Source organism: Numenius arquata, chromosome 10, assembly GCF_964106895.1.
Source record: "Numenius arquata chromosome 10, bNumArq3.hap1.1, whole genome shotgun sequence".
Taxonomy (NCBI): domain Eukaryota; kingdom Metazoa; phylum Chordata; class Aves; order Charadriiformes; family Scolopacidae; genus Numenius; species Numenius arquata.
In genome coordinates this window covers 12409508-12435160 of record NC_133585.1, presented here as the reverse complement: position 1 = coordinate 12435160, position 25653 = coordinate 12409508, and the positions used below count along the sequence as shown (strand labels likewise).

General features: G+C 40.2%; 1 protein-coding gene across 1 annotated transcript; it reads right to left on the bottom strand.

The window, feature by feature from the left end:
• Positions 1-2655: 2655 nt before the first annotated feature.
• On the bottom strand, positions 2656-24605 carry MMRN2 (multimerin 2). The gene is made up of 7 exons (XM_074154744.1): positions 24258-24605; positions 12367-12489; positions 11023-11129; positions 9581-9649; positions 8130-8303; positions 5118-7010; positions 2656-4133 (listed from the first exon to the last, which is right to left on the bottom strand). Exons 1-7 carry the CDS (start codon positions 24533-24535, stop codon positions 3745-3747), a joined length of 3033 nt encoding a protein of 1010 aa, XP_074010845.1. The 5' UTR covers positions 24536-24605; the 3' UTR covers positions 2656-3744.
• Positions 24606-25653: the final 1048 nt, after the last annotated feature.

Genomic DNA, 25653 nt, shown 5'->3' with positions numbered 1-25653 from the left:
ATGTTTGTGTATGATTATTTTTGACCTCTATATAAAAATGTGTTACTGATGAGTGTGTATCAGTCTTTAAGAACTGAAAGAGACATATCCAGTGACATGTCTAAAAAGCCCTCGTATATTTTGTGTGCAAGCCAAAAAGCATACTGAGTAGTTGGTGAATTGAATCACAAGCTTTTAAATAAATTGAAGAAGCATCAGTAATTTCATAAAGGATCAGATTTAATTCCATTAATTTCATTAATCCCTTATGCAGCTTTATCTTCACCTCCCCCCAAAATACCACTTTGGTCTTTCTCGCTGATGTTAGTGTGGTAAGTCAATACCAGCTGTGACTCTGAGTCATGAGAGGACCACTACTGTGGGTTGACAGCCTCACAAATCTGGTTCATAAGGAGTGACCACCATGGACTTCAGAGACTGGCTTGATGTGGCTATCTGAAATGGGTTCAGAAGAATCTGATTGCAGAATTCAGGCATTGATGGATCTATAGAGAGTAAAATTGTTGATATATGATGGGTACTTGCATTTTTAGTAAAGTAAGGAGATCATCGTAGTAACGGAAAAGAAAAAAAACATTAGGAGACTTTAATTAAAAGGTAAAGCACTATAAGATACTGACATTCATAAAGCAGTAAAAGTTTCAGTAACAGATAGGCAAAGCCATTAAGATGTACAGCCAGCTTTGTTTAACTTTTATAAAGCTTAGTGGTTTGATCTGGAAGTCCAGAGACGTGAGCTATTGGTAATGTTTTCTGGCAGTAGCAGGATTTTGGGGAAGTACGAAGAGAAGTTGGAAGCTTTTTTTTAAATGTGAAGCTCAGGTTGATGATATGTATTTCTATATCTTGGAGTGATCATACATGTTTCTGTTGGTGCTTCGCTGAAGCTGCCACCAGGCATTCTAGTCACGTTGGTCTGCTATGAGATAAACTGAAGCAACTTGTCTACTAGCAGACAACTCTCTTTTCCTAATGCTTATGGTCAGCTTCAGTTTGTTTTTCATGTTTGAAAATCCCCTATTCTTAATCCACTGAGCCAACCAATAGCTATTTTTTTAAATTATCAATTAATCATCCTTGTCCTTTTGCCATTTTTGTGGCAAATTTTTCCTTCCTTTAGGTCCTAATCTGAAGTCTGCTGTCTCTTCATTATAATGGTTTCCTCTACTTTGTTGCCTAAAAATGCAGGTCATGGTGATGTGGCTGTGTTAATTTTATAAAATAAACAACAGCAGCTCCCAGAAATCCACAAACTACAAAACAGGTTTGGAGGGGGGGTGGGTAAAGAAATTTGTACCAGTAGTCAAATAGTTTGCTTGTATTTGAGAGGTGGTTTAGATGGAAGTTTGTTAAAAAGCTTATGTATTCATCTGAAAAAACCACACCACAACCAAGCAGCTTAATCATCTTTTCTCGTGTCGCTTGAAAAGCAAGTCAGGCTTCCTGGCTTATGCAGCCAATAGAATATTTTAACCTATTATCTTTTGTTAACTTTTTGCTTCATAGTCTAAAAATGAAAGTGTTCCAGTCAAGTATGTCTTCTTTGTATATGCAGGTGGCTAACTTAAGCACATAGTTGAAGAATACAAATATGAAAGCATCTTTGTATTAATGGTGTGTTCACTCTGGAGTGGATGATCTCTGAACTTGCCTGGCTTATTCTTCAACAAAAGTAAACTCTGGTAAGAACAAGGATGCCAAACCTTTAAAAATCCTGTCTGGATGAACTGCTAATCCTATATGCTACCTACCATGTCCTTTTTCAAGTAGCTGTTGAAGCCTTTTGTTAAACTTTTAAAAACAAGCAAAGTGTTTTTAAACATATATATATATCTCCCCTGTCTGTATTTAATGGTGGTATTTAGCTGGTAGCTGCAGAATTGGTGTCTGCTGAAGATGGAGTGCTCCTAGAGCTACCCTGACCTGGGCAGCATGCTTGACTTGGCCCTGCAGGACACTGCGACCACAAAAGCCCATAACTGGAGGACCACTGGTAAAAACATCTGGGTCACCCCAGCATAGTAGCTTTGTACTGAAGAACCCAATCTTACAATTTATTGCTTTTCTTCCTTTTTGACATTTCACCCCTTCAAATTTTTCTTCTCGTCCTCAAATATTTGAGCAATCTGTGGGACAGAAGATGACACTGAGCTTGTGGGCACTTTGCACTGCCTGCCGCAGAGCAGTGCAAGATGTGGCTCCCTGCTAGATAAATGGGAAGACTTGGTCCATTAATCTCACGTGAAAATCAGCATTGGCTAGGAGGAGATGGGAGGTCATTTATAGTCATTGGAGAATAAGAATCTCAGCAAGTCAGCAGCTGAAACTGCTTTGTAGTATTTTTTTTCAAAAGGTACATGTCTGCTTGTCAAAATGCTGTCTGAAGTGCAGTGTGTATTGGTACCAATGTATGTTTTAATAATTTTCTAGTTTAGTGCTGCTTAGAATACAAGTAGGTTGGGAGAAAACCTCTTAACAGAATAGACTTCTGTTAGAAAACACTATCTTAAAAGGGCATAAAATACATAATAAGAATTTACCTCTTTCATCAAAAATATTGGGAATTTCTAAATGCGTTTCATTTTGGCAAATTTAATAGTTTTAATGTTGTTTTGTAAGGCATTAGGATAGAAAAGGAAAAATACCACAATAATTGAACTTTAAAATAAAAGCCGTTTGGATATTTTATTTGACAGAAGAAAGGTTTAGGAAGTGACCAGACACAGTCATACAGAGATTTTGGAAATTAAAAAAAAAAAAAGTCTACAGTTCAGAAATTCTACTCTTTGGTTTACTCTAATTATAAATTTATGATATATTCAACAATGACAACAGACCAATGAGCTTGTCTTTTTGCTGTTAGTTTTATTTGCTGGCTTGCTTGGGTCTAAACTGTTTACTAAATGCTGAACTCTGGGCTGAATTCACAGTATTCGTCAGGATTATCTTTAGAAATAAACTGGATTTTCACCAATGATTTTTGAATATTGTTGACATTCTCCTAATGTCTAAATATAGGTGTAATTCATCTTAACAATGTTACATTATTATGAAATTTTTGCAGTATAGTTGAAATACAACACAGGTCCAGAACCTAAAAGAGCAGGCCATTTCTAAGATCCCTGCTTACAAATACTACGGTAGGGTGCATCTTGCTGGGTTTGATCGATCTCTTCTAGTGTTCATGTTGTGCACAGACCAAAACATTGAATTGGAGCGAGTTGCAGAAGTTTCCAAGACAGTCTGTGACTGCCTGTCGTCCACAGAGAAACAAAAGGTAAAATTGTCCTGGTTTCTTGGTTTTAAGCTACTATTTACAAAAAGTAAGAGTTGATATATACAGTACTTCCTAAAATCTTTTCCTTGCTGGTGGTGGGGTCTTTGCCATGGGAGAATACTCTTTTGCCAGGGGAAAGGAGAAATTATTTGTGCTGTAAGTAAAGAAAGTCCCACAAAACATTTTTTCTAATGAGGTATGATTCTCACAGTGGAAGGATTTGAGAATGCGTGTGCTGATACCTTTGGACTCCAAACCATTAGTTTATCACTTGAAAGAAAATCCCATTGCTGCTCATAAGCAACTAATCAAAAGCCAAACACTTCCAGAAAAGAAGCATGAAAACAAATCTAGGGTAGTGCTATGTTTAAACACATGCAGTAGGATTGAATACATCACAGATGAAGCAATACTGAATTGATCCATTGCATCTATGGAAAGATATCAATAAAACAAAATGTCACTATTCAAGTTTTAAATATTAGGAATCCACCCATTGTTGTTCCAGGTGGACTCCGTTTCACTACAGAGCCCTGCAGCAATTCAAAGTATACTTTCTCCCCCTTCTCCATTTCTGCCATAGCAAAAGTAGTCATGGTGTTTCCATTTGGTGTTTTCCTCTGACTACTTGAGAGAGTTCTTTTGTACCCACGGCTAAAGGAGAGTTGTCCTAGTGCTGGTCCTGAACTAAACTCCACAGAAATGACAAACAGGTAGACACCTTTATGCGGTGCTTTAAAGTAGCCGTGTTCAGGGAAATAGCCATTTCCATAATTGAGGTACGTTTCGTTAAACCTCAGAGTTTTTTCTTTATCCATTCTTTCTGAGAATCCTACATGGAATGCCACCAATGAGTCTGAAAAAGAAAGAGGAACAGGATTTTAGCAGTGAGCACTCTTCACTCCCCAGGATCATCAGGGTGGGAGATAGGGTGAAGTCCTATCAGGTCTGATTTCTGCATGCTCTGTTGTAGTGCTAAATGCTTGAAATGGGTGTGTGCCTGGGATTAGATCAAGTGGTTCCCTGGAAATATCTGAACTACTGTACAAGGCAGAGGCCACCCAGGAAAAAAAACTAACCAAAAAATGCTTTTTTTTTCTGTCCTAAAAATAAGTTAGTTCAAAATACAGTCTCTGCTTATTCAGTCTTAACTACAGCCTCGCAGCACAGATGCCTAAAGGGGCTGATTTTGCTCTATGTTCTATGTCCATAACAAGGGCTGCAATCATAAAAGCCAGTGCTAAAGCTGTGGTGGTTGTAATTCCAAGGTGCTTATGGCCACGTGTTTACGGGGAAAGGGAACCGGCAGCCACAGTGAGGCATAAGCTGAAAACTTATTTCTGAAGCTTGGCTGTTGGAGTGTGATGTCTGGTCAGTCCTCCCTGTTCCACTAGTGCAAATTATAGCAGTTCATTTAATGTATCTGTCCACGTTAGGACGGATTTGCTGCTTTGAGTACACTCCTTCCAGACTCAAATAACAGAGGAAAGAGAAGCAAGACCAGGAAGCCTAGCACTCCCTATTAGCTTCAAAAGTAACATGAGCATCTACAAACAAAATTTGTGTTCTAAATATCTAAAGTTGAATTAATTCAAGGCAAATTTCCCAGTAGCTAGAACGAGTGTAATTTTATTGGCCTCAAGCAAAGCGCAGCAGTGTATTAACTTGGTTCTCACTCAAACTGCTTATTTTGGTGGAAGGGGAGGATGTAAATAATGTCAGAATTTCTCCCACGAGATACTGACAGGTCTCAGAACTAGTATGGTCTGTGTGTGGAACTTACAGCAGGGCCCAGAAAGAAGCTAAACCTGCACATGAGCAAGTGAAAGAACGAACTCACCTTTTTCCAGAAGTTCTGTCTGCACTGTATTTCTTCCACTTGTCATTTGCATATTTTCTCTGTGCTTCTCAGGCTTTTTCTTGTCTCTTTGCTTATCTTGACCTTTCTGTTGTCTTCTCCCTGTTCTGGTCAGCATTGACTGAATCTTTGTAACATCCAGACTTATATTTGAGGCAACTAATTCTTCATTGCTTCCAAATAGCTTTTTAAAAATCAGCAGATGTTCCTCCAGCTTCCGCTTGATGGTTGCTAAATCTTCTGAGAGAATTCCCACAGAAATGTTGAGTGGCTCAATTCCATTTGCTATTGTATGATTGCAGCTGGATTCATGTCTCTTGATTGCCAGGCTCAGGTGCTTGATATCATTCTTCAGAGTCATGATATCACTATAAGCTGAGCTATCCAAGGAGTCATCTTTGGCAGCCTCGTAGTTAGGTTCCATATGTTCTATGATGCTGCGTTGACTGCTAACTTCATCTAGAGTAGAGGATGTCTGCGTTTCTTCTTTGGGATGCTTAGGAGATGTACGAGCATCATGATTATTCAGTTGACCTCTCTCCAAGAGATGAAATCTCTTCATAAGAGATTCTAAAGTCACATTTTGTTCTTGGAGTTTATCCGAGAGATGTCTGAGAGATTCTTGAAGCTGAAATACTGATGATATTAGAATACTAGGATCTTCTTCAAACAAGATTTCCATAAGTTCTTCTCCCAGTAAAGCCTCAAGTGCCCCTTCATGGCGCATGGCATCTTCCAAAAGAGAGCCAAAAGAACTGTTGAGATACTTGATGTGTCGATGAATTTCTTCATCTTTCTTCTTCAAGAAGTCTATGTCTTCTGAAAAAGCCATGACTTGTGACTGAAGCTGTCTGTTTTCTTCTTGACGGAGATTAAGGGACTGATAGATAGATGGAAAAGCTGAAGATAGCTCTTCAATTTCATTCTTCAAGAGATCTCTGAAAACTGACTCTAAGTGCTTCGTGTCCTTTAAGTTTGATTGGGTGCCTTCAAGGGAATAAGTGATATTCTTTAAATCTTCCTCCATTACATCAGTGTCAGAAGATATTCTCTGGCAATTACATTCCTCCATGTACCTCAACAGATCTGAATAGTTTTCACGAAGATTTGAGAGAGTATAGTTGAGCTCTGATATCTGCCTTTCCATTGCTGCTTTGTTTTCTTCCATAATAAGTGATTTCTCCATTAAAGTTATTGTAAGATCTTCTGGCCTGTTCTTTGAGATATTTTTTTTTAACTCCTTAAACCACCTCTCTAAAACTGCAATATTCTGGAAGGCCACATCTGACTCCATGTAAAGTTCTTTAAGCTGCTTTGCATGTCCTGCTAGAATGTCATTTATTTGTCTGATGTTTAACTGGGTATTTTCATCTTTAGGACCATGATGTGAGGAGAGTTCTGTTAAATTTTTTTTCAAAGTCTCAAATTTATTTTCAAGATTGTTTTGCTCTTGTTTCATGTTTGCTATGCTGTTGTTGAAAGCCAAGAAATGGGACTGCTGTATCTTATGAAACTTCTTGAGCTTTGTGTCAGTATCTGCCTTGATCGTGGTGAGATTATAATGAATATTAGCCTGCTGCAGTTGCAATTGTTTCTCTATATCTCTTTTCACCTGATCAACTTTCACTACGTTTTCTTGGACTTTTGATTCAAACTTAGTTCCCAGTTCCTGGAATTCCTTCTTGGGCACAGTGCTCTCTTGGAATCTTTCTATGCTTTTCTTGTTGGCTTCCACGTCATGGGACAAATTTCTTACCACGTTTGAGAGGTTCTGTAAGCTTCTGTTGAAGCTTGCCCACATTGGGTTAAAATGTTTCCTTAGAAAATTCTCCACATGGGGAAACAAAACTTGCTGCAGAAGCCTTTCCTGTAGATCTGTTAACACAGTTTTAAAAAATTAATTCAATTAAATTTTAATTCTGCTTTTGGAACACATCTTAATCTGGCCAGGGTAACTCAACTGTGTATTTTTCTATAGTAATGCCATCTTATTACCCAAAATCTGACCACATGATGAATTTTGACAATTGCAAAAGTAGCCTAATTTTAAATCAAGGTTACTGTGAAGCACATTGTGTCTCTGAGTCTGCAAACAATAACTCATGTATTGACTGCACTATTTAATTCATAATAATACTGCGTTTTTAAACGCCCGGACGAGTGGTTTTATAAGTGGCTGTAACGGCCCATTTTCACGACAGTTCTTATCTGGTGGGCTCTTACTTAGTTGGCTGTCTCATAATGTTGTTCTTTTTCTGATGCTCTCTACAATGCACCTTCTACTTCACAAAGTTGTACAGCATCTTAACAGCTGAATATTCCAAGCTAGGAGTAAATAACTTGAAGTATCTGTACCAGCTGTGAATTATATGTCATTTCGAACTTTAATGTTCAAACTTGAGTGCCTGGAAGTTCACTGAGGACAATAGTTTGTATCATTAGAAAATGTTTCTGCAAGCCAATGGCTCACATTAGTAGTTCAAATTCAGTAGCTCTTTTTTTTCCCCACTCCTATATATGGCAGGAATAACATTCCAGAGAAGGGTTGAATGTTACTTTTCTTACATATACCGGTCTGATATTCCACACATCAGAGTGTATAGTATGAGTATGAAAAAAGAACAAAAACCAACCCTAAACTCCGCATCACCATAGAAAAGAAGAAGCCATAGAAGCAGAATAGTAAGCTAACAAATTCTAAGTATAAGCAACTTCTTTATTCTGTTGCTAAGACATATTCTGAAATTCCAGAAAAGTCTGGAATCTACCAGACAAAAAGTCCAGGAATCTACCTTTCATCTCATTTCCCATTTCAAGTTACTCTTGACTTTTGTTCATTCAGTTGTATTGGAATTTCATCCATTTTTGCTCTCTTTAGAAACAACCAGCAGACCAAGGAATATCAGGGTATTGTTGTTTTCAGTTTTTCTTTCTGATCTGCTTGGTTTTACAGGGCCTATTGGCAGGCTGATAATTCTGCGTCAGACCTCTCACCTGAATTGCTCTGGTTCACTTCTAACACCATGCTTGTACCGTTGTTTTCAAATATTCTCTGTAAGTCACCTAAGTTGCTGACTGCTTGATGAATATCACTTTGAAGATCATCCAGTAAAGCCTCATGATTTTGAATGACTTCCAACATTTCTCTTGAATCCACAGATGTTGACACTAATCACAAGATTAAAAAAACAAAGTCATGCAACGGAGGGCAGCTACCAGGTGACAGGTATTCCTACAAGACTTCTGAGAACACCCGTGTACTTTTTGCTCTGAAACTTTTGCACTGACATATAGGAGGTTTATTGATTTATAGCACCTAAAGTCACAGTGTCTTTGCAAAGATGATTTTTCAGCAGCGATGAAAACCTACTATATTTAAATATTAACAGAAGAATTGCAGCCACGTTCCACATGGACCATGATGGAAGTAAAATGCTTTTCATTTAAAATCTCCCACGCCATAAAAATGTTCTGGAATAATATCTTACAAGCCAATTGACTGAAAGGATAGCAAGGTTTAACAACCCGGAATAAAAGGAGAGGAGGAAAGAGCAATTGAGATGTTTCACTAAAGAATCAGAAGCATAGCGTATAAGTGTCATAGCTGACTCTGGCTGAGCGGCCCTTTAGTTGATGTTATTCTAAATAAATACCTGCTAATTTCAGCTATATATTTCAAAGTGTACACTGAGAGTTGCAGAAACTGATATATCCCAATTCTGCCATCCTGGGGGTCTCTTACCCTCCAGGGTTACCTTTGACATTTCAATCTAATGTTTTATAAACTTAAGTCCTGTAAAGCAACTACTTGTTCATTTAGTGCTGAGAGCATGATGTAAAGAAGACTCTCTTTCAGGGCTGCGATACTACCTTAAAGCCAATTGCTAGAAGATACTTAATAGCACCACAAGCCACACCATTTCTCCAGAGGATAAGGAAAGGTCTTTCGTGGATGCTTGGGTTGGTAGGATAGAGTGCCTGAGATATGAATTTACAGTACCTCATATCAATAATAATCTCAAAGCTACAGGGTATCTGCTCTAAAATAGCATTTTGAATAGATTGTTTTTCTGGTAAGTCTTCTGAGCATGGTGTGCCTTCTTGTGAATCCACTTAGAGGAGGGGGTTAAACTTCCATGCCATTGAAAGGTTTAGCGCTCTGTACCAGCTGGCATTCTCCCTAGGTATTGCTGATGGCCAGCCAGCTTACAACTTTTGAAACTTTTTTGGATGCTTTTTTCTAGAGCTTTCATGTAGTGTTACACCAAAAGCCCTGATTTATGCCAATAAATGTAGTTGCATAAAAGCTTTCCCAAATAATGGTTTCACTAGAGGTATTGTCTGTAGCTTATCTTGTTGAAATTGTAGCTAAAAATGCATCTTTTTTTTTTCTAATCTGTAACAGAGGTAGAAGAATGGCAAATAAAATGACTTAAAGCACGTACTGTGGTTTGAGAACTCCTCTTCTTCCCGTTCTTCCGTTTGATTTCCTGGCACCAGAATAAAACTGGGATCTGCAATTGAGATGCAATACATCTGTGAAAATGTTTTAGATGCAGAAACTACTGCAGTTTAGCGAGGCACCACAGGGCAGTTTCACATGTAGTGTGACTGATGTGGAGACAGGCTTCTGCATTGCAGGTTTCTTAGGGAAAGAACCTCTTGTCCAGAGAATTTACTTTGCTTATGGTACTGCGGTAGCATACAACGTTCCGTAAATGGTATGCAGTAGGGGTGGGTTTTCTAACTCGTGCTGAGTTATTGCTCCAAAGAAATGAGTGTGTTGCAAATTCCTCTTCCTTGTTCCACAGTTACCTGAACTTTCTGATGGCACCAACTACAGTGAGTGATGCTGTACAAATGAGGAGATAAGGATGGAGCAGCTGGTTTTGGTCAATGAGTGTAACGAAGGAGAGACTAAACTAGAAGCACTGTATTTGGTAATATCTTTTCAATATTATAAATGAAGGTCAGGCTGGAGCATGACCTAGAGATAAGTCTATGAATAAAAGCTTATCTGTGAAGCTAAACCTACAGAGATAAAAAGAGGCACTCCTATTTTATCTGTGGAGTCTGTAGGCAAGTTAGACATAGACTGTGTGAAAATTTTCACACAGATATTTGCCTTTTTTGTAATGGTTGCCTTAATTTCTAGAGGGAATTACCTTTTATCCATATAAATTCTTTTTCTGCTTTTGGACTATTATTTGCTAAATCCTGCCAACGCTGTGAAGCGCTCTAGTTTTTAAACCACAGTCTCCCTTCTCTTTTACTTACCAGCTGCATGCATCGTTATTCAGCAGCGCAAAGAGTTATAGTACTTTATTATATTTAAAGGCTATTGCTAGAGCTTCCATGGAAGTATCAGCCTGGGCTGTTCTTGTGTGGTAGGTCTGCTCCCCGCTCAGGAGCCAGTATTTGTGTGGCTGGGGTAAGCAGGGAGGCAGCAGCGATGCAGGCTGGAGAGTGAACGCTGCCTGCTGTGTTTGAACTTGGCCAGATGGCTTCATCCTGTAAACCGATCGTAGGGGCATTGCTTTCTGATGTCACTGCTTTCTACCTGGAATTAGTCATTCCTAGTTGGACTTGTACATCAGATGGCAGTCACACACACACACACCGTCAAATGAATACCTTTCTCCGTGTGTAAAGATTACAAAGATGCTACTAACAGAAGAATAAGTAGCTAATGCTATTAGCTACTAATTGCAGCTAATTACAACTACTCCTTGTTTCAAGGTACCAGTGATTTGGGGCATAGCAGACCAAAGAAAATAAGGCATTGATTCTCAAAAAAAAAGGAAAAATAAATAGGTGAACTTATTTCTTGCTGCCATGACTGGCATTTAGTCATTAATTCTCACACTTGTTCCTTAGCTTTCCTTACCATGCTGTTCACAGTCCTTGCCAAGAAATCCAGGGCAGCATTTCCACTGCAAAGACTTCAAAACCTTCTGTTTCACTTGATAGACTGGCTTCAGAGCTGTCCTGTACCTGGGGAGTAATGGTCTGGATGTTAGATTGCAAATTATCATCAGCTGGTGTCACTCGGGGTGAGTTCACTGACTCTAGCAGCAGTCTGGTGCCAAGCATGTCCTAGATGACTAATGCAGAACACAGTTAAGAAATTTGTCATAAACTGTATCGCTGCTGCTTAGTAAAACAATTAAGCAGTCCACAGCAATTTTTTTTTCCCCCTATGTAAAATTGTCTTTCAGGACTATTGTCTGCAACAGGAGGTGTGTGAAAATTCTTACATGCAGACAAAATGTAGCTGCTATTCAGTGAGCAGGGCTCCAGTGGTCTGCCTCATGCTTTATTGTTCTTCGGGAGAGATTTTCTCCAAACATGCTGGCACTGATCTGACACAAGTCTGAGAAATGTCACAGGTGGGAAATTTCTGTAACTATCAGAAACGCAACTGTAATATTTATTGTAATAGAGTCCTTTGCAATCAAGTTTGGACTGAGCTTGAACTTCTGTAATATTCTGATGAGTTGTAGAGAAAGTTTTATTTTTAAACAAATATTCCAAAATGTCACTGGTACCAAGGAAGATACAAATTTGGTAAAAACTCCACTAGAAATACTCATGAAACTTTCTGTTGTTCGGAGAAAGAGAAATTAATAGTATTAACAGATAAAAGCATTTTTGCAGTCAAGTAACTACATACGTGTGAAAACATGTGAGTATTAAATATTAATTTCACTTCAAAGGTGTGCTGTGATTCAGTGTCTCCCAACTTTAAAAATCTATCAGTCCTGATACCTTAAGGCACACTATTGGATTTCACCAGTGCTCTTTGGGCAGCCAGTCCTTCAGAAAGCAGAGTAAGCACTTGGGTAATTGCACATCTGTGACTCCTGCCATGTAAATGGTCTCGCTGATGGCCACAGGCAGAGATTTTTCTAAGTTATGCATGTGTATTATGACCTGAAAATCATGGAAAAGGTATGGTCTCTGAGGTTTTTTTTCTGAATAAACATAGGAAAATTTGAAAAAACAATCACCTTGCAGTCCTGTACTTGATGGTTTGGAAAGGCAGTTGTTCTCTCGGGTTACTTAAATGCCTGATCACCTTAAGTAGGGTTTGATTTACGTACCTCACATTGGTATTAAACTCAGTAGATGCTTTAATTCTTTTTAAAATCATTAAATACTTTTGAAAATATAATTTTGGTACTAAAGAGAAAATTCTGTTTTCTTCAGTGGTTTTATTTAGGATACTTACATGATCTTCTGGCAGTCTGGTGCTCCATTTAGACAGGGCTGTTGGGAATTGACAATGTACTTCTCCTTCATGCACGCTTCTATGTATGTTACCAGTCGGGACTGCAGGAAGGAACACCAGTTCCTAGCAGAAGAAAGACATGGAGAAGGAATTTGAAATTGGTCTTTTTAAGTTTCTGCTTGTAATAGTGCCAAGGAAGAATAAAATGCAAAGGCCCTTCTATTTTTTTTTTTTATTTTTTTCTTTTTTTCAGCTAGGTGATGAGGAAAGTGGAAAATGCTTGCTAGCTTCTCCCTCCACTCCTAGTTCATTTGTTTTCATTTGAGATGTTTATCTAAGTTTGTTACAAAAGGTTTGATTTATCTGATCTTTGATGCATTAGTTCCATTTCCAGTCCTTTCATTTAGCAAGAGAAATTTCCAACCCATGATAACCTGCAGGTTAATGTCACTTAAATGTCAAATTGCCTTTCTCAGCATGTTGCCATTTCAGATGCCTAATGACTGACTCATCAAGTTGAGGCAGAATGCTTCTGTAAACTTAATCTGACGTAAACTCCATTAATGATCAGTGTCTTCCTAAGTACTACTAGTACTTCCTAAGTACTACTTCAAGATAATATAGTAACTGATTGGATTTTATTAATTAAAACAGTATTGGAAAAATGAGGGTGGTTTTCTTGGGTTTTAGTTTTATGCTTCCAGCAAGGACAAATGAGTTTTAATAGTCTGGTAAATTTTTCAAGTCAGAATTATATAGGCATCTATTAATCCCAGAGTGTAGCTGAGCCTCTTCCTTTTCAAGAGTGTAAATTCAAGTCATGGAAGTGTACTGTTGGTTGAAGCTTGATGGTTAAAATCCAAGATGTGAAATGACAGGAAGTGAGGAATAATAACTATAATGGGAAGTATAAAAATATATATAATTATGATTAGCATCTGCTTAATTAGTAATTGCAATTATTGTTCATAAGATATGTGTGTATTCAACACACTATTTCAGATGGTGTGTTTACAGAAGTTCACCGGCTAAGCACCAAGGAATCCTCCCATTCTGTATGGATAGTGATGAGTAGAACGGGGATGTGGTGGCTCAGTTTGAACAGAGAAGATCTAGGGAGACAAGGGGTCCCTGCTCTCTCGCTCTTTAACTCTGGCTACAAAACCTCCAGAGGAAGTGTCACTGAACCAGCAATTGCATTTTACAGACAACCTGTCTTAAAGACAGTCTGGGGCCTTGTGTTTCACACAAGTTTGGCTACATGTCCTGCCTGTTGTAGGAGAACACCTGCAATGGTTGTTTCTAAAACTGTGTGCACACAGGGCTTTTAGGAAGTTTCAACACCACTTAACAGCATACTGACGTTAAAATGTGCCTATCCTCTTCCTTGGGGAAAAGGTGGCGTTGAGTAGTGGGGAGAGAGAAATTGAAATATATACCACCCTCACTGCTATAGCAAATTCACTGTAACTTTCTGGGGTGTCTCTATATAGGTCCAAACAGTTAACCTGACTGGTTCCTGTCCTGGGAAACAGAAGGGGGAATTGGATTTAGTTCCTCTTTTCAAATGAAGATGCAGTTTTTGAGGGATAAGGGGCTCGGAGCAGCACCCAGACTCTGGCAGCTCAGCCTCTGTGGCTGGGGCTCTGAAGCGGTGACCTTCCCCGCAGCCTGTGCCACCTGGGCATCAAGCAGGCTGCAGAGGACTCCACCTTCCCCAGTGACCCATGAAATCCAGCTCTTGCCCTTGCAGCAGAACCTGCGGCTCCTCCAAACATCCCTTGATGCTTGCTGGGTTAGGGCTGTTAACTATTCTGAACCAAAACACTAAACTCTACAGTTTAAATCACAGTCTTGTTTTCCAGCAGGGACGACTGGCATGAAATGAGTTGCAAAAGGGGTTTGAGGCCTTCATCGCTCCGTCATGGCAAAGCAGAGGAAACAGCTCTCCAATTGTCATGAAATCAGCTATCCTGGTTGAAGACCACTTGAATCTCAAAAAGTGAGCTAATCTGTTATGTTAGATATATGTGTGACAGGGGTATTAGTGATGGCAAGAACTGATCGTTATGGTATTACTTTTTTAACATTGTTCTTCCAGAAACGGCCACTGGCAATTCAGTATTCAAAAGTTTGAATGCCCAAGAGTAAGTCTGATGAGTGAGCAGGTGATATTTTCACATGGTTCAGGATTCTCCCCTCTCTGGTATCTCTAGGGGTCTGCTGTTCTATTTTTAGTATAATCACAGCCATTACTATGAGCCTTAAGAGTTTGCCGGTGTCAATATACACAGCGTATATGCTTAAATGAAGCCTGGAGAAAAATTAGACATCATACTATATGCTGTTATGCATACTATGGAATTCCTTTCCCTTAAGAAATCAACAGTAGTTTCCCAGAATAAAAGTAATATCAGACCTTATACAGTACTGATTGTGTCAGATTGGGAGAGATCGGGGGTTCTTGTGCTCTGTGAGTTTATCAGAGCTTGTGTTCTAACGGAGCAGAGCATTGTGTGGGGGAGAGCTGCGCCTGGTAAAGAATAGCTGAACTTTAGGCAGTATATTTTTAAATAGGAACACAGGAACCAAATCTCTGATAATCAGCATATATGGAAAAAGTTTGCCCCTCTGAGGGAGTTGGAGAAACAATGGGGAACCGAGGGCTGCAACAAAAGCAGAAGCTGTGGCCGCAGCAGCTGGGCAGCAAGGAGAAGGGGGGGAAGCTGCGAGGAAGCTGGAAACCTCAGGAGGAAAGGGCAGACAGCTTGGGTTAGCTGGGAACAGTTCACCAGGCCTGTTGGGACATAGACAGCCTTTTTTGCTCCCCCGTTTGTTTAAGGCAAATGTGATTGTGATTTCAGCGAACACCCATACAAGCAGAACTCCTCGTCTCTTAGAAGCAGGGGCAGGAATGTGGCAAAGCCTGCGGTGCTGGGAAAGCAGAACAGGAAAGCAGGCTGCTGCAGCCTTTGTTGCGATTTCAAGCCAAAACGGCTGTGTTGGTGAGCAGGAGGCTTAAGGCCTTTGCAAGTGACTGGGGGAACGTTTGTTGCCTGTTATCAATGGGAGTCTTTTTTCCTATGGGACTGAACCAGAAGACAAATCCTCAAGTTTTTATTAAAACACTACTCTGGAAGAGTCAAATGCTCTGCTTGTCACCAGGCAGTTCAGTTAAAGCCCACAGACAACACACATGCTCTGGCTGAAGTCCGCCCCCGTGGCGTGCATGTGTCCACCAGGACCTTTATAAGATGCATCGCTTTTCCGTGGTCAGCGTAAGATGAAAAACTCTGAAGCAGAGACCCTCTTTGTGCTTGTCATTAGGCTGTCCTCTTACATGTGCCTGGCAAGCCATAGCTGGGGGTGGCTTTTCCCCCTCCTTTTTTTTTCTGGGGAAATAAAGCGACCCAGTGATGCTGCTGCTGGAGCACGCTGGCATCATTGCTGGGTGCAGTATCTTGGGTCTGCCCGCAGGTTGCCTACCAGGTCCAGGCAGGAGTTTGCGTTCAGTGTGGAAACCTCATTTTAAAATAGGATTCTTTGGCTTTAGTGTTTTGTTCTTTCCTAATGAAAACAATCCACACCCCATGAATCATCATCTGGGCTGATTTGTTTTTCCCACCATACGCAGCTCCCAGGCAAGTCCTTTGAGTCATGTAGGCCATACAAATCTAAACCACGTGTTTACATGCATCAACACGTGTGTGAGCAAGAATGTGGCATTGTATGACTGTGAGTACTTTTGCTGCATTGCGCATGTAAATGTGCACACAAATTTAATAGAAAATATGAGGATTCCCTTTCAAAACCTGTTAATGTGTTGGAGGTATCTGGTGGGCTTCCCACTTGTAGAAAGGGCTTATGTTGTATCAGAAATTGAATCAATGATTGATCCCAACTTGATGCTTACTTTGGACAGTTGTTAGCATTATGCAAAATGAATAGCATGAAAAAAGGGGAATTTGATAGACTCTTAATAAAAACTTCCTGTAATGGTGGTCACTTTTCTTTGTGTCCATTTTTCTCTAGTATCTGCTCACTAGTTCTCCCTCACTTGATCTTAAAACTTAGTTGTGGAGGTGAAGTGCTACAATAATATCATGTTTGGGTTTTAATAACAAAAAATTTAGTGGTTTTGAGTTCCATGAAGCTTATCAAAATTTATTCTTTCATCAAATAAGTAAATAAGGCCTGTTTTTCGCATCTGCACTATAGATACATATGCCCAAAGGTGAAACTTCTACTGCAGTATTTTTTGCACTTCTAGTCAAATGCTTCTTTTAAGGAAACTTTGATATCTGTTACTAAAAATAATCCTTAGCTGTATTAACCTTGAGGGAAGATATGTCATTCTTTAATGTTAAGTGGAGCAATTTTAAAGACTTACAAAGGCTTGATCTAAAGTTCAGTGAGGCAAGTGGGACTACTTCTGCTGGCACCAGTGGGCTCTGAATCAGGCTCTGAAGTTTCAAAGAGCTGCTCTTTCACAAATAGCACTTTCTTTATTCAGCTGGAACACAGCAGCTTTGTGTTCTGCTTCTGCATTTTTTCTCCCTCTTTGTAATTATGTCGCTTCATCCACTGAATATATAACCAACTTAACACCCTCTGCTTCCATTCTCTTTAATACAGTTTCCTTTTGATTCAAGGCTCTGTTGTCAAGGAGAGAGGAGTAGAAAGAAGTTGCTCATGTGAGGAGAGCAGAAGAGCTTTCTCTCCAGTCTGGTGAATGGTAAAGTTTATAACAATACTACAAGTTAGAGCAACACTTAAGGGAACCCTAGCAAATCCAGGGCTACAGATATTTCATTTGTTCAGTTGCTTTTCCTGTTTTACATTCCAAGCAAATTAATCCTTTTTCTTTAACTAGGAAAAAAGTATCTGAATAATTTTCTTTACTAGACTAGGTGGGTTTTTTCCTAGGCTTTCTTCTAATCTCTTTATTGAATAGAGTCTTTATATGAATAGTCATCCATTTTTGCCTTATTTTGAGGCAAGTGTGTTCTTTTGTCTGACGTTAAATACGTCTGATGACAAGGCATTCTGTATTTAAATAAGATTCAGCAGCTTTAGGTTAGCTCAAGCTCCTTTTATTTGAATCTTTAAGGTCTTTAAACTACAAACTGATCAATTTTTTTTTTTTCTTATGTTGGATACTACTTTTGCTTTTACTGAAACATTGCAAAACGCAGGTAGTTCTATCTCTGATTCAAGGATTTGGCTGGGCCAACAAAATAAAACCCCAGAACCAGGAGATAAAGTGAGATGGCTGTTCTGCAGTAATTATCACTCTGCTCAAATGAATATGGGGTAGTCTCTCTTTTCATACACTGCTACGCTGACAATCACAGCATGATAGTGTGAAAAATGTCCCCCAGCTCAGCTACGTACTTACATGTTTTATTTTTCTTAGTTACATGTTCTCGTGATTGGCACTGCAATGCATAATTTTAGACACTTCCTAGGTCAGTGGAATTTTTTGCCTGAACAAAAGCTTCAGGATTTCAGGACGTTGTTTTTCCATAAGTTTTGTTATTCCTTTGGCTGTACAGCCAAATTGTCTTTCACATCAGTTTCCTCATGTTTCTATTCTCAAGGAAGCCAGTTTCTATAATTACTTGGAAAACTCCTGTCCAGCCATTCCTGTGCCTACCACTGACAGAGCACAAAACTTTTCAGGTCCGTGACACTCTCCTTTTCTATACAATGCAAAAACCACCAGATACACAATTACTGCTGCTTAAATGTGCTACAAGATGACAATAGAAGACTATGTTCTCTAATTTAATCAAGCGATTTTCCACTAACGTGCAGAATGACTCCTGGTTTATACCAGTTGAAGTGGAAAAAAAAAAAGAAAAAAAGAATGAGGCTATGGTCTAAAAAATATGTTCTGTTTTTCCCTCAGTGCAAAATTCTCACCGACAAGAAAAAGCAACCTCAATAAAACAGAGGTAAAATATCCCATTTAAATTAATCTAAACTAGGACTATGCAAGTCAGATTTAAGACAGACATATCTTTTTATTCATTATGGAATGCGGAAGGCATTCAGCTGTTGAAAAAGGTGCTGGCTCTTCGAGGGAACACAGTGTGCCACTGGGTTTTTAATTAGCAGACAGTGAGTGATCACTGGTGGTCTGTCAGTGAATTCTCCAGCACTTCCTGAGCAGCCAGCAGCCCTGTATTACAATCAGACAGCAGAAACTGTCATATTTCTCTGTCTTTCCCTTAGGATGAGCAATGGTCCCTCTCAGGCAAGGTCTGGCATCTTCCTGTGACTCATCCCATGAACCACCCTGGTTTTCCCTGGGGTTTAAGCAGGCTGATGGATTTCTGGTTTACCTTAACAAGCTGGACTGAAAAGAGTGGCATTGGGAGTTTCAAACACGTGGATTTCCATACAGTGCTGGGAGCCTTCCAGAGCTCTGAGTAGTGCTGGTTGAACACCACTTCTATTCCAACAGGAGTGCCAGTTAGTCTGGTATCAGCTGGGACTTGTCCTGCAGAATGTCCTAAAGACTTAGTGCAGTGAAAATCCAGTCCTGAACCTGGAGTCTCACTGGGAGCAGGAACTCAAGAGAAAGCAGGCTTGGCTGGGAGCTGGTTTTGAGCCAAATCCAACTGCTGTACAAGCTACTTCAGAGAAATAAATGCAAGAGGTTTTTCCTCTTCACAAAGTATCACAGCCATTACCTCATCTATATTATCTTCCTCACAATACAAGCTCTACAGGCCGCTCAGAGGGCAGCTTACACTTGGATTTCATCTTTTGATTTCTGCAGTTTTAGGTTCACCCCTAGTATATCACACTCCTTTGTCAGACCTTGTCTTGAAGCAGGAATCGCAGCCAGTGGCCACTTACTAGCACAGCTGTGCTGATGCCAGCAAGTCAAAAGGGCAGGGGAAGACAAGCTTTCCAGCCAGCATGCACTCAGGGTGCAGACAAGGTGCACCAAGGCTTGCCCTTGACTGTGTTTTGGGCATCAGAGTGTGTGATTTGGTTCCAGGTTGGGCACCGATCACTCATTCAGGGGGTATTGACCTGCAGGAGTTGGATGGCATCAGATCCGTGTGGTAATAGTGGTGACGGTGGTTCTGTGGCTGTGCTGAAACAAGAGGTGCCTTGCTACCTGCTGAGAGAGTGAATGGCTGCAGCTTGCACTAACGAGCTGTGTAACAAAGGAAATAAAACCATCCTTTGGGCACAGAGGGTTTGACAACTTCTGTGTTGCATGCAATGAAACTGTGTCATTTGCATTAGATACCCTAATGGGGAGTCATTCCACCTGCAGCTGTGCAGCTCAACAAGAGTGCCAAATATCGAGCAATGGGTTTGGGCAGCAGGCGCTCTCTGAGGCAAAAGTTTAACTGCAGAATTTCCTGAAGTCCTGAAAGGAGCCAAGTGCCTGACTTTGATAGGAAACCATTGCTCTGTTAATGAACTTGGCACTGTGGAAGCTATTGTTGAGCACTCAATGGCTGTTGCACTAGTTTTCAGGATGTCGGGGGCTGAAGATCACATTTGGCTGTGTTTCATCCAAAAGTGTCTTATTTTAAGCATATGTTCTATGCCCCTTTGTTGGGAAATTTCACTATCCCATAAGCTTCCTAAGAAAGTCCTTGTCTAATTTTGAAGAAACAGATGAGTTGGTGTGAAACTGGTCTTAATTAACTCAATGGATATTTTCCTGTAAAAGCAGACAAAGAAAAGAAGCTATTAAGATTGAGCATTGTTCTGACTTTCCCTAGAATAAGGCTGATTTGGGTTTTCTCTGCTTGTCTATACTTCAGAGGATAGTTGGTCTGTATTTTGACACCCTGTGTAATCAGAAAAAGAGGCCTACTTCTTTGTGCCTGTCTTGGTGCCGAATTAAAGGCAGAGGTGTGTGTTTCAGTGAGATAAAAACACACCTGGTTCACATCAGGAAGCCTTCCTGTAATCAAGGGTGACTTCACAGAATTGTGTGTCCAAACCTCAAAATATGTTAATGCAATTAAGGATTTACTTATGCTGAAGATTTCTGCCTTTACTATTTGTAATTCAGGTGGTGGGGTTTGGTTTTGGTTTGATTGTTTGTTTTCATTTTTTTGCAAACGCATCGCAATTTTAAGAAAAATCCCAATAGATGCAAGACTGAGCATGTGTTTGCGAATTAAAGAGAAAGATGGAGAACTAAACCACCTGCCCAATCAGCGGGCAAATCCAAAACAGGGGCTACTTGGCAATGATTACACTTCTGGAAAGAGAGGAGGTGGCCTGTGGGACTTTGTCATAGGTAGGCAAACCAGCTTTAGTTGCTGTGCTCCTTCCCATCTCATCACCACAGTCCATTTCTCCCTTACTGGGTGAGCAGTCCGTTTGGGGACCAATTCTATCTGTGTGATTACTGAGAGAGAAAGTTAAAAATAACCTCTGCTTTTTCCTAAGTTTATTTTTAACCCGGAACACTTAAGTGGTCTGGTTTACAGTGTTACTTGACAGACAGGTCAGGCCAACTGAGGGTACAGGCAGCTTTGGGCTTTGCTGTGGTAGCATGTGGTGGAATCGTACCTTTTAGATACTTCATTTATTTTTTTTTATATTTTTTTTTTAACAAAATATGAACACTAAATGCATGAAATCTGAGTTGTCAGCCTGACCTTGGTGTTGTGGGTGTGTGGATTAAAGCCAGCTGGCTGCGATTCTGCTCAATGCTGTGGAAAGATAGGAGCTTTGGGCTACAGTGCTCCACTAGTGGTGCTTCAGTACATCGCCTGATTTGAGAAATAATCTGTTTGTAGGGAGAGAAAACAAGCCCTTCTGAGTGTAATTACAGTAGAGAGCTTTCCATGCATCTCAGATCAACAGAGGTAAATCCACGGCACGGGTATAGAGAAGATGGCGTGTGTCCACACACAGGAAAGCCAGCGGTAGCAACGGAGCATTCCTATGAGGTTCTGCATTAGGCGCCTCTTTTATATGTATTTATTACCTATTTTGTGTATTATGCATTGGGGATTTATGAATTTTTTACTGTTCTTACTCTTGATCTTCCATTGCTAAAGCAAATGCTAATACAGTCACAGTACTGATTTCTTCATATATTTGTGCTTTCATTTCCCTTTTTAATTCTGCTGAAAGTTTGAGTACACATGGATCTGTTTACCTCAGCCATAGAATAAAATGTTTAACCTCAAACTGATCAGCCCATGTGAGGCACAGCTGCTGGGGGGGAAGGTGTCAGAAAAAGGTGATTTTCTTTGGAAAATTTGCCTTTTCTGATAATTTTGGTTTTGTAAATAACGTGTGCAAACAATTTGAACATGCAGAGCTTCTCTGGTGCACTCAGATAAAAGCAACAGCTGAGATACTAAACTGTTACCTAGTTCTTCTTATAAAGAATAGTTGAAATGAGGATTATTATCTACACGTTTCTCCTTAAAAAAGTCACCCAAAGGCCAGTGACTTCTTACTGGTTTTCGTATTTTTAAACTCTTATTAGAATAATTGTGCTATTCTAAGAGGAATTAATTAGTAAAGTAACATTTCCAAGCATTTGACTGTGGATCTAAGGAGTCATTTAACTTTACTTGCTGAAACAGAAACCAGAGGATTCTGTCTGACTAATTACCTTGGACATATTAGTCATGGTGGTCTCAATTATTCAAATAACTGCAATGAGAAAAATAGTACTCTAATTTTTTTTTTTAAATGTAAGAATACCACTGTTTCTAGTACATAGGGAAAATAACAGAAGGTTGGAAAAAAACCATCATTTTTGTTAAAAAATTATGAGAAACAAAGCTTTACCTTAGAGACAGCTACCATATTTTTTTTCATTTGTTTATTTCCTAGATCTGAAAAGAAAGTGTTTGCTTATTTCAAAAGCGACCTAGAACTTGGACATAGTTTTGGTAGGAAATTACTTTTCACCACCCCAGTCCTTTTTGTGGCATGTCTTTATCTCCCTGTATCTCTCAATTCCTGATTAACTCCTGATGCTTTTCTTCTTGCTCTCCCCTTTAGAGATATAAGCTCAGTTCCTCAGTGTTTTTTCCAGGGCATGTCACACATGTGAAATACCAGATTCATGACAACTTCTTGTCTGTGCATAGCAGGGTACTCCAGCCATGATGCACTTGAGGACTTCAGGCTCTGAAGGTACACTGCTTCAACCATTTGCAATGACTTTTGGGATTTGAAATGCAGTTACAAGGGGAGTCATGCTGTCCCTTTTTATTCGCACTCTCTCCCTTCAGTTTTGGACATAATTTTTTTCAAATGATCAAATTTCCTTCATAAGATGTGCCAGCTTCCTGGGCTTGTGTGCACTGCAAAAGAACAAATACCTTAAAGCTACTGCCAGGCTAGATTTTGATTGCTTGTAATCATCAGCATAGGTTTATAATTGGGAAGAATGCTATGATTTGACTCATTATGCAACTGTCTCCATAAAAGGAGGAAGTATTTCTCTTCTTGGGAGGAAATTACAATGAGTAATCGCTGGTGCTGAACTGAATTACACAAGCTGGTGCTGAACAAAGCTACACTGCAAAGGAAGAAATCCGTAATAGGACAGTATATTACAGCATCTTGCTGACCTGTATGTGCACCTTTTAACACCGTTGAATTTTCAGAATGCTCTCAGCATTTCAACCAGCAATCAAGTCCAGAGTACCACTTAGGCTTTGTTTTCCTTCCTCTGACAGTGTCTGAAACGCATTAACTAGGAGTTGGTGAATTAACAGAGCATGTCATTATCAAACGCTACCCATCAGGAAAGTGGTAGTCGACACTTACAGGCTTTAGAAAATGACTTAAGGGTAATGATGGGAGGTCAGATTTGTGGGAAGATGTAGTATGAAGGGCAACAGGGTTTTAATACACTCACCATGCAGGAGGGAGGCCTTAATTTTACATGTAGATGAGATTAGAAACGAGATTGCATACTTTAGTTTGTGTAAAAGGGAAGCATGACATGAGCAAGGTTTTGTAGTTTCTTTCCATCTCCCTTTTTTCCTTTCCTCAGGAGCATTTAAAGAGAAAAAATACCAGGGCATCCTAAAGCACTGAGCTGTGAACAGCTCTTGCTGTGCTGCTGTTTCAGGTCTCCCAAACAGGGCTGTGCAGTACCCATCCATCAGGGCTATAAAAGATTCATTCACTGTCCTGCTTGGTTTTCATCTATTTTAAACATTTAGAGACCTACTTGCATGCCCTGTAAAACTTAGAAAAATCGTAGTGTTTGGAAATCTTTCTAGCGAGGTAGGTGCCTTTTCACTCAGGGTGGCTACTCCTCTGCTATAGGTTACCATGAGAAGCATTTCAATGTTGTGAAAACATTTTGGAGAGATTGAATTTGTAGTCATTTTCATGCTTATATATTATTCCTTACTTTGTTGTGTTTACTCCGTGCTATTTTTATTTTGCTAACATCCTGCCATTCTCTTTCCCTCTCCATTTCCAAGGCCCAAGTCTGCAGCCAGGCACATTCTGAGGATGGGAAAAGGTTGTCACGATCAGCAAAAATAATCCGCATTGGTTTGTGATGAGAAAAAGTCAGTAAATTAATTTCACCTAGTTTTGCTTTGCCAGAAAGAAGCGTTTTGTTTTATGGTGCTACAGCAGAACTGGAAGGCTGACATCTGCCAGGTATGTCCGGACACCTAACCCCATTCTGCCATCTCAGACTAGGACAAAAAGCTGGTCCCATCCTCCACAAGCAATTCAGCTTTCTGTTTCTGTAGCTAACACATTTAACCCCCCCCTGCTTGGGTATAGGTTGGTTCCTAAAATCTAATGTATTTTAATGAGAAGCTTCTGTTGAAACTGGTCCTTTATCAAGAGGATGTAAAGGTATCGGACAGGACTGCGCTATCATTACACAGACACATTGGGGTACTTACCCATTTCGGACCTGTGGGCTCGCAGCTTCAAAATCCTCTCTCTCTTCCTGATGTGAGGAGATCATACTTGAAGGGTAATCTTGAGTGTCTTCCCTGAGCCCTTCTGCCTCCCAATAACCATCTTCCTTGCGTGACAGAGGAGTTCTCTGGGGGTGTGCAGAGGTCTCATGAATTCGTGGCTTGTGCACAGAACCATCATGATACCCGTGATGGTCTGAGTGTTTGACCAGCTTTGCCAACCCTATTGCATTACAGATGAGCAAAAGCTTCACTAGCATCGTGGGGTTTCTCCCACCCAGTTACACCTGTCTCTTGTTCACTTCTCTGAAGCGCAGCCTGGATTAATTCAGGAATGCCCCGGCAATAGTCTTTAACTGGAAAGTTGGAAGAAGGAAGGAAAAAAAAAAAAAAATTGTAACAAAGAGCGGAAAAAGCTTTCGACCCTCCCAGCTACTGTGGAAACGTCCGTGGCTATTGAACAATGTGAGCCTGGTTCCTGTGTGGGGCTCAAACGTCTCTGACAGAGGGGGAAAAAAAAAAGGTGGTAGGAATATAGCTTGTTCAAGGAACTTCTGAGCCTGGCTGCCTTCTAAACTTATCTGTGAACAGGAACTCAGCTTTAATCGACTGCCTTCTCCCTCAGGCACAGGAAAAGGATGTTAGCTTAAAGGAAAGGAAGAGAAAAGAAAGAAAAGAAAATACTGAGTGGTGTAACAGACTCTCATTACGGTGCCAGAAAGTGTCACAGACCTGCGTGCTCCAGTGTCTGCAGATGGGGTTTTTTCTACAATTTAAAGGCTGAACTACCCTGGCTTTAGCAGCAGAATATTCATGGTATGTACAACTGTGGTGGTGCAATACATGTGCCCCCATCCCGCCCCTGGGTGCTTAGTGCAATTTCCCTCCCAGCCTGGGCCGCGTAACACTACAATGGACCAGAATGTTACCTGAGATACATAATGGTCTAACGTCAATGAAAGAAAAGGGTGGAGAGTAACGGACTAGAACACTGTGGCAACCCCTTAGCGTACCAGGCTCCCATGAATACGATCACTTGGGAACAATAACAATAATCGATCGCTTCTGAGAATGTATGCACCATGCCCAAAGAGGGAGGTGATACCAGAACTCCAAGATCTAGCGAGTCCTGGGCTTGCGCAGCTGGTAAAAAGTACCGGAGTATTCCATTGTCCAAGTTGGGCCAGAGTGGGAAAGTACCTGGTGAAAGTCAACTATCTAATTATCTCGGACCCTATAAGTAGCAATTCTAGTGAGACCCTTGGAGCTCTTCTGAATCGCAGCAGGTTGTGCCCAGTACCTCCCCTGAGCTGGGATGCTACTTGAGGCTGACACCTCAAGCATTAAAAGGCCAGGGGAGTGGATCCCCCCTTTAGTT